Source organism: Nannobrachium achirus (genome assembly GCF_963921795.1).
Source record: "Nannobrachium achirus genome assembly, chromosome: 18".
NCBI classification, from domain to species: Eukaryota; Metazoa; Chordata; class Actinopteri; order Myctophiformes; family Myctophidae; genus Nannobrachium; species Nannobrachium achirus.
The window spans coordinates 2819284-2837895 of record NC_137825.1 but is presented as its reverse complement, the minus strand read 5'-3'; the positions used below and the strand labels follow the sequence as shown (position 1 = coordinate 2837895).

The window sequence follows — 18612 nt, the reverse complement described above, 5'->3', positions numbered from 1 at the left end:
TTCTTTGTATTAACGCGCGTTCATACCGGAAGTGCTCGTTCATGAATGTGCGTCCATGAACACAAACTATGACGCAAAATGCGTCACAAAGGCCCCCTCTACGTCACAGTTTTACTACGCGGAAGGAGGGGTGAAAACGCCTCATGCGCTGGGTAAGCAACTCAATGCAAGTGGACGGGCGGGGATATCTGGTGTCCTCTCTATTCTTATTATAACTCTATGGTACACTCTCAGAGTTCATTTAACATACATTTTCTTTCATATGGTATTCTCTGAATAGATGATGCACATCATATTATATTGTGCTATAGTGCTTGCAGCCATGCTGGGGCCTGGTCAGAATGACGTAGGAAAGCCAATGACTGTGACATTAACTCATACTCTGCGATCCCCATTGAAACCGGAGATTTCCCGCTGTACCGCGGTGCCATGCCCGTCGATCCCGGAAGTTTAATTAGCTTTAATCATTATGAAAGGATTAAAAGTATTATCGCTGATTTTCGCTGATTCTGGCTCTTTAGGCCCGCCCCCCTAACTGTATCCGGTCATTTCCGGTCTGGACCGGATCTAGCTTTCCGTATCCGGTCTGAGCCTGGGCCATAGTCCCGCCTCCGTTGGTTTACATTGTAACAGAAGAGGAAGCTACTCGGCGATGGAAAGCTAGTTTTTCAATCAGATTTTTGCGTTTGGAAACTTTGATCCAGTCTCTACACGCCTGGATTATGATCCCCGCACATATCGTGCGTTTTGTGCGCGAACGTGTCCACGTGTTACCATAGCGCACAACTGGCTTTTTTCAATGTTTTTTCATGTAAACACTGGCGGATAAGCAGGGATACAGCGTGGCAACGGATGTCTATTTCAATGGGTTTTTTTTTATTCAAAAGCTGTCACCGAGTCTACACGTCTACTAGATGAGTCGCGCACAGATTGTGCACGATGCGTGCGCGTGCCCACGTTAAAAGGTAAGGACAATTTGGCAGCTGCTTACTACAGCTATGTTTAAAATGGCAGCAAAATTGTTAACATGCACATTCTGGTGAAATATACGGTGCCATGGCATTGGTCAGAAAGATCATCAGTCAGAATCTGGTGATGTTAACCTGGTGAAAAATACTATGCCTAAACCTAACCTTAAGCCTAAAACCTAACCCTAACTACATTCTGACTAATGAGCTCTCTGACTTATGGGCAGTCCCCAAAATATACAGCGAGACTTTAGAACACCTCTGCTTAGGGCAGTGTTTCTCAACCACTGGTCCTGGGGACCTTTGGTGTGCCCCTGAGAAGGGTCAAGTGTGCCCGTTGAACCTGCTTGAAAGCCAGTATTGTATTTATAATTTTGAAAATGATTCAAACTAGTGAAAACAGCCGATCTACAAGCACACAACGCCTCGCGATGCGAGGCGTTGTGTGCGTGTAGATCTGCTGTTTTCAATACCTTTTGTGCGACAGCCTTGTATGATGAAGCAGGGCTTTGCTTTGCGAAGAAACATACACATTTGAAACTTGGAGATACAAGGTTTCTTCCCGACAGTGACGATATTTATTGGGACATGAAAAGTGTGCCCATACAGAAAAGAGGTTGAGAAACACTGGCTTGTCATCGCGCATATGCTGGCATCGATAGCGGAATCGTTAAGGACTTTGGCTAACGATTCCAAGGAATGGATCCACCGGGGAACCGGTTCTCAACAAGAACCGGTTCTCAACAAGAACCGGTTCTCCATACCCATCCCTAATGATAACTAAACCTAAACCTAACCATAAACCTACCCCTATAACCTCAGTAAAACTATGCCTAAACCTAACCTTAAAGGGATATTCCACTTTCAACAGGGAGCAGTGGAAGGGCCTCTCTCCACATACAAACCCATTGTAACTTCAAACTTCATTTTAACCATGACAGATTCATTAAAAACACCCATTATTTTTTCGGGTGACTCATAATACCCTCCTAATACGTGAGCAGGCCGTGTTTTTTCCATAACTTTTTTTCATTTATTTTTAATAATTATTTGGGAAAATGGAAAAAATGAAATACATTTTTTTTAATTAAAAATAAATGAAAAAAGTTATGGAAAAAACTAACATTTACATCAAATATCTAAATATGCAATCAAGCTAATTAAAAACTGTTCAGGGTATTCATAAAAGCCTGATTAGATGATAAAATTACCAAAAAAAAAATTGAAAGTGAAATATCCCTTTAAAACCTAACCCTAACCCTTAGTCGAACTGATTTTTAGGGCAACTGATTTTCCCCCTTGGGATAATAAAGGTACCCTATCTATCTGAACTAATAACACGTAGAAATATAGAAATATGGAGCCTTTCCCACTCAAAACAACATGTGGAGGAAGTGAGAAGAGTCCCAACTCTCTCCAAAATGGTAAAATAAATGGTAAATGGTGCATTTACCCATTTAGGCCTGAACACATTATGACGCAATATTTTATGCTTTAAATATAAAAAAATAGCAGATATACAAGCGCGCGGCACCGAGTGCCGCGCTGTGAGCTTGTAGATCTGCTATTTTTGAAAAATCTTGAAAATTTGAATTTTGACCCCATTCTATAAGTGTCTTTTGAATCCTTCTAAGATTTCTGGAAAAAACCTATGTTTCTATGTCAGCAATCTGGCCAGCCATCGTCAAAGAAAAGGTCCTTTTCACTTCAACTGGAGCTCAGTTAGTCTGTTCTTGAGAGACTACTATGTCAGTGGTGCTCAAACCTTTTCATGTGAACCCCTAAAATGATATTTATTTGGCCACGGACCCCCATTTCAAAATATCTAGTTCCAGGGACCACCCAGAAGCAAAATTTGAGTTACAAACGTTCGCTTTATAAATACATATATTCAAAGATTTGCACACATTTTCACGACTTTTTCAAATATAGCAGATCTACAAGTTCACAGCGCGGCACTCGGTGCCGCGCTGTGAGCTTGTATATCTGCTATCTTTTTTATATTTAAAGCATAAAATATTGCGTCATAATGTGTTCAGGCCTAAATGGGTTTATATAGCGCTTTTATCCAAGGCGCTTTACATAGATTGTGCATTACATTCACCCATTCACGCACACATTCATACACCGGTGGCGGAGGAAACCATGCAAGGCACCAACCTGCTCACCGGGAGCAACTAGGGGTTCAGAGTCTTGCCCAAGGACCCTTCGACATTAACTCAGGGGGAGCCCGGATTTGAACTGGGAACCCTTCGGTAACCCTTTGTGCTCTAATAACGGTTTCTCTACCCCTGAGCCATGCCGCCCTACCATTATGTACAGTAGCCTAAAATGGCTGCTGTGCATCGAGCCTGTTCTTTTAAAAAGATGTTTAAGTTGATTTAAAAACAATGATTCTGTCATGATGGGAATATGATAGGAGAAGATCACTGCACTGAAGCGTTCACACAACAACAGATGCTGTAATCTATTGTTTTACAACAACAATGTAATGTGCGCGCATGCGTGTGTGCGTGCGTCTGAGTGTGTTCCTGTGTGTGTGTGTGTGTGTGTGTGTGTGTGTGTGTGTGAATGTATGTGTGTGTGTGTGTGTGTGTGTGTGTGTGTGTGTGTGTGTGTGCGTGTATGTGTGTGTGTGTGTGTGTGTGTGTGTGTGCATGTGTGAATGTGTGTGTGCTTACGTGTGTGTGTGCGTGCGTGTGCCTGTGCGTGTGCACGTGTGCGTGTGCGTGTGTGTGTGTGTGTGTGTGTGTGTGTGTGTGTGTGCGTGCGTGCGTGCGTGCGTGCGTGCGTGTGTGTGTGTGTGTGTGTGTGCGTGTGCATGTGTGTGTGCGTGTGTGTGTGTGCGTGTGCATGTGTGTGTGCGTGCACGCTCCATTGTTTTACAACAACAATGTAATTAACTGGAACAAAGGCTCCATTGTGCTCGCTATAATCTCTATCCCACAATGCATTGCATTTGAAAAACCTGCAGCAGTACAATTAACTCTATTGTTAACTTAACCACATGATAGCACCCAGCTGAACGGGTTTTACGCTCCACGCGTCCCAGACTCTTCTCCCTTCCCTAAAACACCCTGGACGACGCTCCACGCATCCCAGACTCTTCTCCCTTCCCTAAAACACCCTGGACGACGCTCCACGCGTCCCAGACTCTTCTCCCTTCCCTAAAACACCCCGGACGACGCTCCACGCGTCCCAGAATCTTCTCCCTTCCCTAAAACACCCTGGACGACGCTCCACGCGTCCCAGACTCTTCTCCCTTCCCTAAAACACCCCGGACGACGCTCCACGCGTCCCAGACTCTTCTCCCTTCCCTAAAACGCTCAGGACGACGCTCCACGCGTCCCAGACTCTTCTCCCTTCCCTAAAACGCCCAGGACGACGCTCCACGATAAGGCCGGATTTACACTGGGAGCCAAATCCAGTCTGAATCAGATCTGTGCCACACCCAGATTGGAATCCGATTGGTTTAAATCAGGGATGCCCACACTTTTTTGACGTGAGATCTACTTTTAAAATGACTAGCATCCAAAATGTTTTAGCTGAGGGCCTGAGGGAGGCTTTGGAATAGCAGCACTGGTGTTACATTTTAGACAAACACACTTACTGTAAGGGAGAAATAAATGGGAAATACTGTGGGAAAAGTCTTCATCCCATTCTGTATGGAAGTGGTAGGTTTTGGGGTTCTTTGTAATGCTACTGACTCTTGAACAAAGCATTGCATTGGAGGTTTGCCTACTTTAGAAGCCATGAAGGGAGCTGACAGGCCCTTCTTGATGTCATATTGACATATATATATTTTTATATTTTAATGATATATTTTTAGAGGCATGTCATGTGGTCTACCTGCACACACTTGGTGATCTACTGGTAGATCACCATCTACCTTTTGATGCACCGTCTACCCAAGATGCAACACAATTTTTCATGGGCAGGTGTGACTTATGGGGGCTGGTAGTGTTACTGTAAATTGTAATAAAGAAATCGCTGAACGATAGAACCAAGTAAAGCTAGTCAACATTTTTGTTCTTCTTTTTCTTTTTACTGATTTTATTGTTTTTAGATTGAAATTCATATGCATTTGTTGTATTGTTGTTGATGTTCTGACATGTTATCTTGTTATTATAGTAATGTATTATCTGCTTATTGTAAGTCGCTTTGGATTAAAAGCGTCTGCCAAATGCCTAAACTGTAAACTGTAAACTGTAAATGAAAACATTTTAACACTCGTCTTTTCTTTTCTCTAATTACAATCTAAAATATGAAAAACTAAAGTTGTCTGCAACTAAAGTGGAGGATTATGACATCACATAGCTGACATTATGACATCACAGATCCCACCGGAGTCAGAGGATCAATAATTACAAACACACACACGGACGGACGCACGTACCACAAACACAATTTGTCTTTTTTTTTTTTATATAATTTTTATCCCGCGATTTTGCAACCCATTTTTCACCCAGTGGCAATTGCCTATATATGTAATCCTGGGCTCTGCTCTCCCTCTGCCGCGCCTGGGGAGACAACGGACTGACCTCATGCTTCCTTCAATGCATGTCCAAGTTGTTTCTTTTCACCTGAACACTCTTTTCCCCAGGATGGACGTAGCGCGTGGAAGGAACACGTTATTCCAACCAGTTCCTTTCCCCTCCATCAGGAGCCCCGGCTGGCCAGGGGAAGGCATTATTGAGACCAGGATTACTGCGTGTTTTTGTGAGGGTATCAACCCTAGGAGACATGGGGAGAACATGCAAACTCCACACAGAAAGGCCCTTCGCCGGGTGTGGGCGCTGATGACGCGGAGGGAGGAACACGCCCCCAGCACCCACAGCGTGCCCCCTAACACAATTTGTCTTACTGACACTGTCTTACTGTCCATATAATCTGTTCTGTCTCACACACACAGGCACACACGCACACACGCACGCACGCACGCTCGTACGCACGCACGCACGCACGCACGCACGCACGCACGCACGCACGCACGCACACACACACAGCACCATTATGGATCACTGCCACATTTCACAGCAGGACTGATTCAGCATGCAGAGTCTTAATTATAGGCATTTGGAATAGGTATACATGCACACACACATGCACACACATGCACACGCACGCACGCACGCACGCACGCGCACACACACACACACACACACACACACACACACACACACACACACACACACACACACACACACACACACACACACACACACACACACACACACACACACACACACACACACACACACACACACACCAGAGCTTCCATGGTCAGTACTTTATCTGTACAGGTGTAGTGTATAAGTGACAGATAGGCCTACATTAAAGACAGGGTGAAATAAAAACCATGTTTTTCACACTTTTAGAGCATATATGTAGTGCTAATATGGCCATACCTAACACTAGATGCCAAAAAAATAGAAAATAAACAATTTGTGTGTATATTTATATCAAAGGTCCCTAAATAGGCCATTCTTAATTACTTCCTGTGAACAGAAATTCAAAACGTGATGACATAGATAGACTTTTTGAATATAAATTAACCTTTGAATACATTCACCTGTTTGTTTCCCATTGCTGGCTCCCATTACTCCCATTACTCAGATTTTCAATCCCATCGCCTGAAGGGCTGGTCCCCTCGGATTGGTTCAGAAACACACAGGCTTCCTTTTCAAACTGAAACTTCAAAATAAAATACCCAAAATAGTCATTTCATTGTGTCTTTAACCCCTGATCTACAACCACATGCATGAGAAGCAGCAGATCTACAAGCACTAATGCTTCACCCCTTAGACCAGGGGTTCCCAAACCTTTTTGGTCTCAGGACACCCATTTTTAATCCGAGGCACCCCTACATTATAATTTTCACTCCCAGCACCTTATATTTATAGCATATCGTCGTTGTCGGGTGGAAACCTTGTATGTCCAAAACCGTTCGTTTTGTATTTATCATCTATAAAATGTACTAAAAACTAGTGAAAATAGCAGATCTACAAGCACACAATGCCTCGCATCGCGACGCGTTGTGTGCTTGTAGATCGGCTGTTTTCACTAGTTTTGTGCAACAGTCTTGTATGATGAAGCGGGGCAAAAGACATGAGGAGATACGAGGTTTCTGCCCGACAGTGACGATATTTTAGTGATTATGTTTCGAGGAAAACGTTGAGATAACAGCCATTTTGGTTAGAACTGACTGAAAATAACTTTGTACTTCAAGTTTAAAATTACACTAAATAATATTTTTTCAAGTGTCCAAATAAATTCCAAATATTATCAAATGATTAAAGACTTAAAACTGTTTCTCAATAACTTTGTCTTTTAATGAATTCACCTTCTGAGCACTTTTTAAATGTGTGATTATATTATTTATTATAATAATATATAATATTATTATCATGTTTTTTCTGCCCCTATGTTTACATTTGAACTGTTTTAATATTCTCTCTCTCTCTCTCTCTCTCTCTCTCTCTCTCTCTCTCTCTCTCTCTCTCTCTCTCTCTCTCTCTCTCTCTCTCTCTCTCTCTCTCTCTCTCTCTCTCTCTCTCTCTCTCTCTCTCCCTCCCTCTCTCTCTCTCTCTCTCCCTCTCTAGCTCGTTTCACGCCTCAGAATAATTGAGGATAATTCTCCATTCTGTTAATTGCCAGCTCTGAGACGCGTGGATATTATTTATAATTACAGACTGTGCTTCTGGATGCTAATAACAGCGGCAGCTTGCTGAATAACACTAATTAACCGTAATTAAGTTTGTTTCAAAGTGAAACTGATACAGTATTAGTGTCTCGAACGCTCCAGCATCAAACATACACTGTACAAAATATGTGCGTGAGCTCAGCCATTGGTTTCTACCAGGTGCTGTAGAGTATGAGTTGCCATCCTAATGGCCACCCTTAGGTGCAGTTTTCAGTGAGTTGCCACCTTAGTGGCCACCCTGTGTAGGTGCAGTGTTCAATGCAAATTTCAAACATGGCCGCCAGGTGAATATGCTCTATTGTCCAGTCAGGGGCGGCCTTAGTAATCTGGAGGCCCGTTTCAAGAGCTATTGATGAGCCCCCCCCGCGCCGCCGCCAGCGCCCCGAGGCCACAGTAGCCGCGCAACAATCGAACACAGAAGTTGACCTATAGTCAATGACTGGCTGCTATTTATATATTATTTTTATATCACTACAAAATGTTATAGCATTGACCTAAATGGCGTTATATTAGTATAGTATGATTATATATGATTATATATATGATTATTAAAAAGTGTTCTAAGTGTGTTGCAAGTTGAACAAGGCTTGCTGGCTAGCTCTTGGAGGCCCCTTGGTGGCTGAGGCCCGTTTCAATTGAAACTGGTGAAACATAGCTAAGGCCTCCCCTGAGTCCAGTGTTATCCCCCCATTTAGGCTTAAGTCCGTTTGAAAATGATCCACTGTTTTTTCTGGAAAACGTATAACTCGGCCTCTGTTGCAGTTAGAAACAAAATGACAAAACTATTTGATAGCTTACACCTTTGGCTTTCATAGAAGAAAATTTAAAATAAAACTTAAAATATATATTTTTAAATGTCTGTACTACATATACTGTACATACTGTACATACTGTAATACACAAAAATGTGTTTCTGGCCTGAGGTACACTTTAACACTTCTGCTGCCTCTTACTTTGAAGGGATGCTTGGTGCCTTGGTGGCACGCCAATTCCTCCGTAGGCCGCCACTATTATTTTTTATGTTTTTGCGCAGATGGATTATCACTTAACTTCAACATTTACGTCATCTAGTCACATGACGTGTGTCATGTGACAGTGTGTCATGGTAGCTGCCATCCGAGCCTAGTTTGTGCTGTAAACATGCCAGCTTTGGGATTAAAAGGTCTTTTTTTGAGTAAATGAAGTCTCTTTATGGGCCTCTCAATGGATTTACTATGGAGGAGTTTCACTTCGCGTGCACGCCCAACGTGCGTTGTAAACAAATTGCGGACATTACCGATGTGGGCTGGACCGGAGCGACGTACAGTAAGTAATAATACTTTTAACAGCACCATGATATTAACCCTTTAAATGACGGTGAGGACTGTCAAAGGCAGTGTTAATGTGTACAGGTCCAGAATGGGTTAAACGTTATTTTGGCCACGGTCATATAAATTATTAGCAGAGAAACACACAATGAGCCTGTCCTAATATAGTCTATGGTCCAGAGGTCAAGGGATGTCCAGGGTTACATGAAGGTAACTCTGAGTGTACCAACGACACAAATAGAAACAAATTACCAAAGGACCCCCAAACTGATCATCAGTTTGGGGGTCCTTTGGTAATTTACAAAAGGACTTAACAAAAGGACTTTCACACAAGTTTACTTATGTGTATCCGGATAACGGGGGGTCTACGTTTAGACGTTGCTGCATGTTATTATTTGTCAAAATTATTGACACAGCCCATATAGAACCACACACAGCAATAATTTCATCCAACTTAACATTGAGGTGCCCACAATATTTATGTGCCCACTGCCCAGTGCCCAGTTTTCCTGCACACTTATTGTGAAGGGCTGAAGGCAGACTTAAACCTCGCAGGTTTCCGCGTTGGTTAAAATAGCTGATCTACAAGCTCACGTTGTCTCGTGGATGCGACGCGTTGTGAGCTTGCAGATCAGCTATTTTCGCCATGCAACACACATAGGACAAAGTATAGTCAGGCTTGCGAGACACGTAACGAGGAGGAGATTCACAGTGCAGCTGCAGAGTGCAGACAGCACCGCATATCAACGTTCACGAGGAGCTGCGTGCAGTGTGTGCTATTGGAGCATGTGAATGAAAAGAGAGACGAGAGGACAAACAACCTCGGAGGCGCGGACCGCCGCATGAACGGCCGACGAACGCCGACGAACGCCATTCACGGGCGCCAGAATGACCGCGTTCGACAATATTGTTCATCAAGCGAAAACAATTACGTTCAGTTCACGTTCGCCCAAAATATGAAAGTGTTCATGAACGATCGTTCTTTGAACGCGTTCGGGTACAATACTGGGTCTACGTCTAGTATATAACATACAGTAGCCTATAGCCTACTGCATATTGAGCAATCAAATACAACTTGTTTGTCCAATTCTCAGATCAATAATTATGCTTCTTTTCCATTCATTAGCTAACTAGCCAAAGTTCTGACACATTTTGGCACTAATCATGTTCATACTCTGCTTGTTGGTGGTGAGAACTGTACGCTAACTTATACAATTTATGGATTGTGTAGTTGTGTAGTTATCATTTATGTTGTTGGTAAAAGTTGCGGTAGTAAACGCAGGGACGGCTCCAGGCATAAGCAACATAAGCGGCCGCTTAGGGCCACAACCAATGAGGGGGCCACATCACTGGAAGACCTTTGACCTGAGATCCACTGCTCTAAGTAGTACTTGGAGTAAATGTACTCAGTTACTTCTCCACGTCTGGGAGTAGTTATAGACAGGGACGTGCTGGCCATCTGGGGAATGTTATATGAGATACTTAAATGGTTTCCTATGGAAATAAGCTTAGTCTTTTCATGGATCTCCTTTTAGTATACCTTGTACCAGTGAACTGTACCGTCATGAAACTGTACCTTTTCCTATGCAAACTGACAATAAAGTCTTCAATCAATCAATTGGGAAAAGCGGGACAACTCCCGAACGGCCGGTTCATTCCCGGACGTTCCAGGCCGGCCATTAGGAAAAAAATCAAAAATAAAATGCTGGCCTTCGTTCCATTTTGGGGCCTGGGCGGCCAACCAAGTAAATCGTCACTGTCGGTGAATTTGTACATTTTTTCGCAAAGCAAAGCCCTGCTTCATCATACAAGGGCGTTGCACAAAAGTAGTGAAAACAGCAGATCTACAAGCACACAACCTTGTAGATAGGCTGTTTTCACTAGTTTAAATAATTTTTTAAAATGATAAATACAAAACAAACGGTTTTAGACATACAAGGTTTCCACACGACAACGACGAAATATAACTCAAATAATGTAATTGGCCCACTGGCTTGTCACTTGTCATGATCTGAAATGGCAAATCTTTGAGTAGCAGCAGCAGCGCTATAGAGAGAGATCTCTCTCTATAGCGCGCAATGAGGGCCTCTCCAACTCTTTTTCCCGGGCTGAATCAGGGGCCCAGCACGTCCCTGGTTATAGAACCTGTAATCATTATCTGACAGTATGCTCTTCTATCCACAAGGGGGCACTTGGTATCTGAGAATGCTATATTATCAACACCACTGAAGCAGAGAGGACTCAAGGTTTCATTACATTACCCTCCAATACACACTCTGTGGAGTTGAACAACTGCTCTGGGGATTCATTTAAGACCTTTACTCCGGTTGTTCTCAATCTGTGGGTCAAATTATTTTGGGGGTCCCCAGATGATGAACTTAATGTGCAACATTGTTTTCTCTCTCAACAGTAAACAAACCAACATAAAGTTTAAGTGTATAGAGGGTATCTGCACAATTCTAAAGTGACAATTTAAGGACTTTTTAATACCTCTAAAATGACAGATTAAACATTGGTCAAATTGTCAAATATAAGAGGCAGAAATTGTGGAAATAGCAGATCTACACAAGAGGCGTTGTCAGCATGTAGATCGGCTCTTTTCACAATAGAACCGTGTTATACAAAATGTAATGCCTCAACTCTTAGTGCTCGTCAGGGTGTGGGGTAGTTAAAAACTTAAAATATAATTATTTTCTAAAGATCAGCTGACTTTCAGTGCAGCATTAAAGTTGCTCAGTGGCGTTCGAAGCAGCCAGAAGACTGACGGTATGAAGTAGCAGAAATTGTCTTAAAAAGTTAGGCCAATTCTGAGGACGTTTTGAGCGTCGCGAGGCACCGAGCAGACGCACTAGGGTACGCAGCAGTATTAACATTAGCATTAGCATACGCACACGCGCAGTAGCGTTTTAACTGCACCCCCAGGTTTGACCACCAGGCTATAAGGCCGCTTCAACGTTCTACCGTAGTTCTGGGGGCGTGGTTATGCTACCCTGGTTCTGGGGGCGTGGTTATGCTACCCTGGTTCTGGGGGCGTGGTTATGCTACAGCAAGCCTAGGATCGCTTACAATTTCTGGCTTTTGATCCGGTCGGGAGCGGATGGCGTCCTACTATTTTGTAGTCCAAACGGACTACACTTTGGCTGGAACTACCAAACCGGAAATAGTTTTAGCCCAAAACAATTCCCTGCGCATCAGTTTAGTAGGTCTACCTACCCAATAACACCCTTGATGCGGCGAAGTTCTGAATACATTTTGATTTTTTTTTTGTTATATCCATCTTTTAGTCTTCTGCCATCCGGTCTAGACCGGATCAACCGGCCCGTCGTTAACGAATACCAGGCTTTCCTCCGAGGCGGAAAGACCGGTGACGCGAGGTTATGCTACAGCTAAGAGGAACAGACAGACAGACAGACAGACAGACCTACCTGCTGGATGAAGGAGTGCGCCCCCTGGGGGCTGAGCAGCAGCATGGCCCTGCGCAGCGTGTCGCGGTACTTGTTGAGGTCCTCGGTCCTCATGGAGGTGAACATCTGGCTGAACACCTGGCTGACGTTCTGCTCCACCCGCTGCAGGCACACATCCACCCCCCGCCGGGTGGTGCTGTCCAGGAAGCCCGCAAGACCCCCGATGTCTGCAGGAGACAGACAGACAGACAGACAGGCAGACAGACAGGCAGGCAGACAGACAGACAGACAGACAGACAGACAGACAGACAGACAGACAGACAGACAGACAGACAGACAGACAGACAGACAGGACCGTCACGATTAGTACATGATGGTCCGATCACAATTATTTGACATAATCGCAATTGTTTTGTCATTATCAGAGAAGCCAGACTGAGATGGCTCTAAATGGTCTGGCACCTTCGTACCTCTATGACTGCCTGCCTAGATACGTTCCAAACCAACCCCTCAGGTCTTCTAGTACAGACCTACTCGGTGTGCCTAAAATGGCATATAAAAAAATATGGTGAAGCAGCTTTCTGCTTCTACGGACCGACAGCTTGGAATAAACTCCAGCTACACCTAAGAGAGTCAGCCTCTGTGTTTGTAAAGGATGACACCCCATCATGCAACAGCACATACCATACAGTGGACCTGGTCCTTTCCCCTTGGGCTCAACCTTCTTCCAGCAGAAGGTCTCTGGACTGAACCTCCACAGATCATTGAAGGTCTGCTCTCTGTTGACGCCACCAAATATGCACAGCTCTCCATTGTAGTTACCCTCCCGTCCTTAGGGTTTGGTCTCTGTGTCAAACACTCTGATGGTGTTGTAGTACAACCTGGTCCCTGTCGCCTCCAAATACAAAGATCTTTGTCCCGATGATGGTGGCAGAGTGACCATATGATTATGAAGCAGGTGGAGGAGTTCCTCTGGTGTTAATTAAAGACCAGACCATTGTGCTGGTGTCCAACTTGTATGTCATTAGTGAGTTCAGTCAGCTTGGCGTATCCTCCATAGATAATCATGAACTTCTCCAACACAAAGGCTGAGTGGTAGGCTCTCCGTCCAAAGGCATTGTCCATCACAGTATCTTCCAAAACAGAAAGCTTTTTGTCCAGTAGTACGGTGCAACTGAGTGGATTTGTAATACGTGCGCTATCACTTATAAATAGTACAGTTCGGTGAATCTTGGCCAATCCGTGAAGGCACATGCTTGTCGCTCTGCCATATATGGGAATGTGATCGCCATAGCAACCCCAGCTCAGGCAGGCTGTGTGAAGACATTCTGTTCACATATTAATATATACTAGAGGTATGTAGGTTCTGTTCACATTAATATATATACTAGAGGTATGTAGGTTCTGTTCACATTAATATATACTAGAGGTGTGTACGTTCTGTTCACATTAATATATACTAGAGGTGTGTACGTTCTGTTCACATTAATATATACTAGAGGTATGTACACTGACATCATCACTGGCGTCGCCATTAAGGCGATTAATGGTCCCTTATTGGCTGTTAATGATGACGTTGCCAGAAATGCTGGTGCATGATTGGCTTAATATTGGATGACATCAGGGATCTCCATGTATGGGCACAAAACACACACAGCTACCTGCCTTTACATAGGCCTACATACGCAGCCGAACGCAATACTTGGGTGCTCTCCTGACGCAAGTAATTAACGCATAATTAGCACCCCTCACCTCAGGTGTACAAAACTTCCAATCCCGAAAAGGTTGCGGGCAAATATAGGCTCTGAAACCTGGCTTACATTCCCGAAGGGTTCCCAGTTCGAATCCGGGCTCCCCCTGAGTTAATGTGGAAGAGTCCTTGAGCAAGACTCTGAACCCCTAATTGCTCCCGGTGAGCAGGTTGGTGCCTTGTATGGTTTCCTCCGCAACCGGTGTATGAATGTATGCGTGAATGGGTGAATGTAATGCACCTATGTAAAGCGCCTTGGATAAAAGCACTATATAAATGCACCATTTACCATTTACCATCGCTCACTTCACACTAGGTGTGATTTTCTTCACTGACGAAAACCAAGTAAAACAAAATGAAAACAACGCTATGGTGACTAAAGATACGACTCGTGTATATATTGACAATTTGACCAAGAAATAAAAACTAAAGTGTTAGGGAGGGACTAGTGAAGGGAAGGGTCGAGTTTCATATTCGACACGGGTGAATGCTAACCTGGCCAAATGCTAACCTGCTGATGCTGGTGAATGCTAACCTGGTGAATGTTAACCACTATGCCTAAACCTAACCCTTAGTTGAAATGATGGGACTCGAAATAGCGAGATCTCAGAGATCCAGTAGAACTAAAAGACAAGTCATTGTATGTTTGGTTGTGTGCAGGTGTCACTCTCTGACAATAGCTGACAAAATAGCTGCAATGTAAATAGCTGCAATGCCTGATAAAACTACGTTCTTAGAGAACCATGTCCCTCTGACGTATGATGAGCATGAGGTCAGTTACAATATATGTTAATAAAAACACTTGAATGAAACAGAATTTTTGCTTCCCCTAGTTCTTCTCCTGATGACAGTTCCAACGGGTATTTCCTAAAAAGCTGGGGCTCTGGTTCCATTTGTACACTGTCGGGGTTAAGGGGACACCTTGTGATCTAAAAGTTTCAGAAACACGTTTTCTCTGTTGATTACAATAGAGGAAAAAGTCATTTTGGGGGTGAACTACTCCTTTAAAGTTCCTTTAAGCTGTGTTTATACAAAAAACATTCCCGCCCTCCCCTCTATGACAGGCATCAAACAGGTCGTTGACTTTGACGCTTTCATTGATTAGAGAGATCACTAACGAGCACTTGACACGTTCATGGCCCAAGCAATTACCTCAGTGCACAACCCCTTTGGAGTTCAACGGGAGAAATGAAGAGCTCTGGCTGAGCTCCCCCCCTCCCCCCTCCCCCCTCCCCTTACAGGCAAAAACCTCCCTGCCAGGGATGAATGTCAACATAAACAGTGGAACAGAACCACAATACAGCCAGGGGGATGTCTTTCTGCGAGGAAACACCCCAGCACAATAATATAGTGACTGATAGAGGGAAAGGACAGCTAAAATATTCATATACGTATATATAAAAAAATAGGCTCATCAAAGTTTCCTAGTTTCCCTTTAAGGAGTGTGTTCAGGCGGTGGCGGCCCGCTCCCACAGCGCCCCCTCCAGGCCGTAGTGGACCACGGCCATCTTGCAGAGCGTGCCGAGGCTGGGCCTCAGGTCCAGGACGTGCAGGGGGTCCACGGGCGTGGCGTAGCCCTCGTAGCCGCCGAACAGCACGACGCGCTCCCCCGCCACGCAGCAGCACATGCGCGACTTCAGAGAGGAGGGGGGCGGGGCCAGGCCCCGGGGCTCCGCCTTCCGCCAGGCCAGCATCTCAGGGTTGAAGGTCCACAGCTGGTGGAAGCTCTGGCCCATGTGGTGGGTGGAGCCGAAGGCGTACAGCTCTCCGTTGTGGGCGAACACGGTGGCGCGGCCCTGCGGGAGGAAGTCGGCGTGAGGCGCGCTCATCAGCCAGCAGGCCGCCTCCGGGTCGAACACGCGCACCTGGTTCTGGCTCGGCCCGCGGCCGCCGAACACGAACATCCTGTCGCCGATGAAGGTGGCGGAGTGCCAGGAGGAGACGGGCCGCGGCGTGCCCGGCTCCGTGGCCACCAGGGACCACACCATGGGCTCGGGGTCCTTATTGGCCAGCGCCAAGGCCGCCGCGATGGCGGCGGCCGCCGCCTCCGCTCTGGTGAGCTTGACCGTGGGGGCCTCGGGCTCGGGCTCGGGCGGGTTGGTCTCCAGCGTGTGGATGTCGGCGGTGCGTCCGTCCCAGTTGAAGCCTCCGTAGACGTACATGACGGTGCCCAGCGCGCAGGCCGAGTGGCTCCGCGTCCCCGCCGGGACTCGGCCACAGACGGTGGGCTCGGTCCAGCTGTGCGTGCCCACGTCGAAGGCGTAGAGCACGTCGCAGAAGTCGGTGTTCCAGTAGCCGCCCCAGAGGTACACGAAGTCCCCGATCAGCACGGCCGTGTGGCCGAAGCGCATGGAGGGAACCTGGGCCTCCGGGTAGCACAGCCTGCCTCCTCTCCTCCTGGGCGTGGCGGCCGGGGGAGGGGGAGGAGCCAGCTTGGTCCAGTGCAACGACACCGTGTTGAAGACGTGCACCTGGATGCGGACCACGTCCTTATAAGGACCTCCGAAGCAGTAGATGTCGCTGCCCACCGCCACGCTGACGTGATACGTGTCGTTGATTTCTCCCTCCTCCGGCGCTGCCTTCGAATGCAGCGTCCATCGCAACATCGTCCAAAACGGACAAAGATAGATTGGTCTAGACGAACGCTGCTTCTTCTTCTTCTTCTTTCTTTTTCTTTGTTGGGTTCTATAACGGTAAATATACCTCTGTTTGCGCGCTACCACTTATAATGGGTGGCAAAAACACCTCACAAATCTTGACCAATCGGTGAAGTAAGTTTTCTGGGTCGGTTCGGTCAATCAGTGAATCCAATGCCTGTTGCTCTTCCCTATATGGCATACAGCAAGTGGAGCCCGGGCAGGCTTTGTGAATCCCTAGAAGGATAAACTAGAAAGACGCAATTCTGGGAGATTGCAAGTGTGGTTGTAAGCCTATGTAAAGGCTGGATAGCCAGAATGTCACGTGAAGCTCCACCAATCCTAAAGCTTGCACCGGTCCTCCACTGACCTCAATTGACTTTTTACATTTTCCTATGTATAGCCTGGAGTGTTTATCTAAAATAAATACATAAAGCTACACTAGAAATATAATGTGTTGCCCCTGTTAGTGATCCCGCTGAGGGGGTCCAGTCACCACAGGCAGCACAGCAGTTCAGATACAGGTACAGGGAAGGAGAACGCGTAGATAGAGATGCTAAGGTTGGGCCTGTGTCAGCCTCACAATATGTTCATGCCAGAGACAGACTTTAGAGAGTTGAGCCCAAGAGGAGGGCTGCTATGTGCTGTTGCATGCATCCCACCCGTACATCCCATACATGTAAAACATGTGCTTTGGTTCTCTGGTCCTTTAGACCGACGAGCACCAGACTACATCCACGCAGTGTGATGTTGTCTGGCTATGCCAGGCTATAGGAAACTGGCCCTGGGTGGAAGATAATAATAATGATAATAATAATAAACCTTTATTTCTATAGCACCTTTCAAAACCAGGTTACAGAGTGCTTTACAAGAGGGGACACAGAACAAAACATACACACAAAAGGTTATATGGTTAAAAGCAATGCAGAAAAACAATGCATAGAAATAAATACATAGCTTGCATAGTTAGTGGCAGGATACAAATACATACAAGTTACGGACATTTGGGATTAAAAGCTAGTCTATAAGAATGTGTTTTAAGGAGAGATTTAAAGCGGGGGACAGACTCAGCGAGACAGATCTCAAGGGGCAGGGCATTCCAAAGGGTAGGGGCTCTAAAAGCAAAGGCCATTTGTACTGTATGTCCTTTGGTAGTATATTAACCTGTAGGAGGGTCCAGGAGTGCTTTGTTAGCGGATCTCAGTTAACGTGAGGGCACGTAATCAGACACGAGTTCTGAAATATATATATGGGCAAGGTTCATCCTGGCCTGAAATGTAATTAGCAGGATTTTAAAGTTTATTCTAACCTCCTCCTCTGCTGCCGTTCGTTGGAGCGACGTGTCGTGCAACAATTGGAGGCCGGACATCCGGGGGTGCCAGAGACCATGCTGCCAGTCAAAGTGACTACTGGCCAATCACAGCGCGTCTTATCAATTCAAAGCTTTATTGGCACGTTTCGTTGCGCGGCTACCAGCTTCCGGTTTCTGTGAGGCACGTGGAAGTGGGAACCGACCGAAAACGACTGGTCCCAGAGTCCCGTGGCACATACGCCCCAGAGCCGTCTACCTTGATATGTCTACACCAGGGCTGGGCAACTTTGATGATGGAGAGGGCCAATATAATTACACACTCACTCCAGAATTACACACTCACTCCAGAGGTCACAAACCGCTAAAATAGCCAATCTACAAGCTCCTTATTGCTATTTTTGCTGTATTGGAATCCTGAAAAGTATAATTTTTATTCTATTTCAAATGCATGTATATGTTCTTATGTTAACTTTATGAACTTAAATACAAAAACATTGGATAAAAAAGACTAGTACGGGTCATTAAGATACTA

At 45.4% G+C, this 18612-nt stretch overlaps 1 protein-coding gene across 1 annotated transcript in view; it reads right to left on the bottom strand.

Moving 5' to 3' along the window:
- LOC308302658 (glutamate receptor ionotropic, delta-1-like) overlaps window positions 1–18612 on the bottom strand; it is a gene marked incomplete at its 3' end in the record, with an annotated part of 243505 nt that overhangs the window by 66214 nt on the left and 158679 nt on the right. Inside the window, exon 4 of the mRNA XM_080746942.1 lies at window positions 12404–12609. Coding sequence (XP_080603068.1) covers window positions 12404–12609 — 206 coding nt within the window. The remainder of the gene's footprint in view (window positions 1–12403; window positions 12610–18612) is intronic.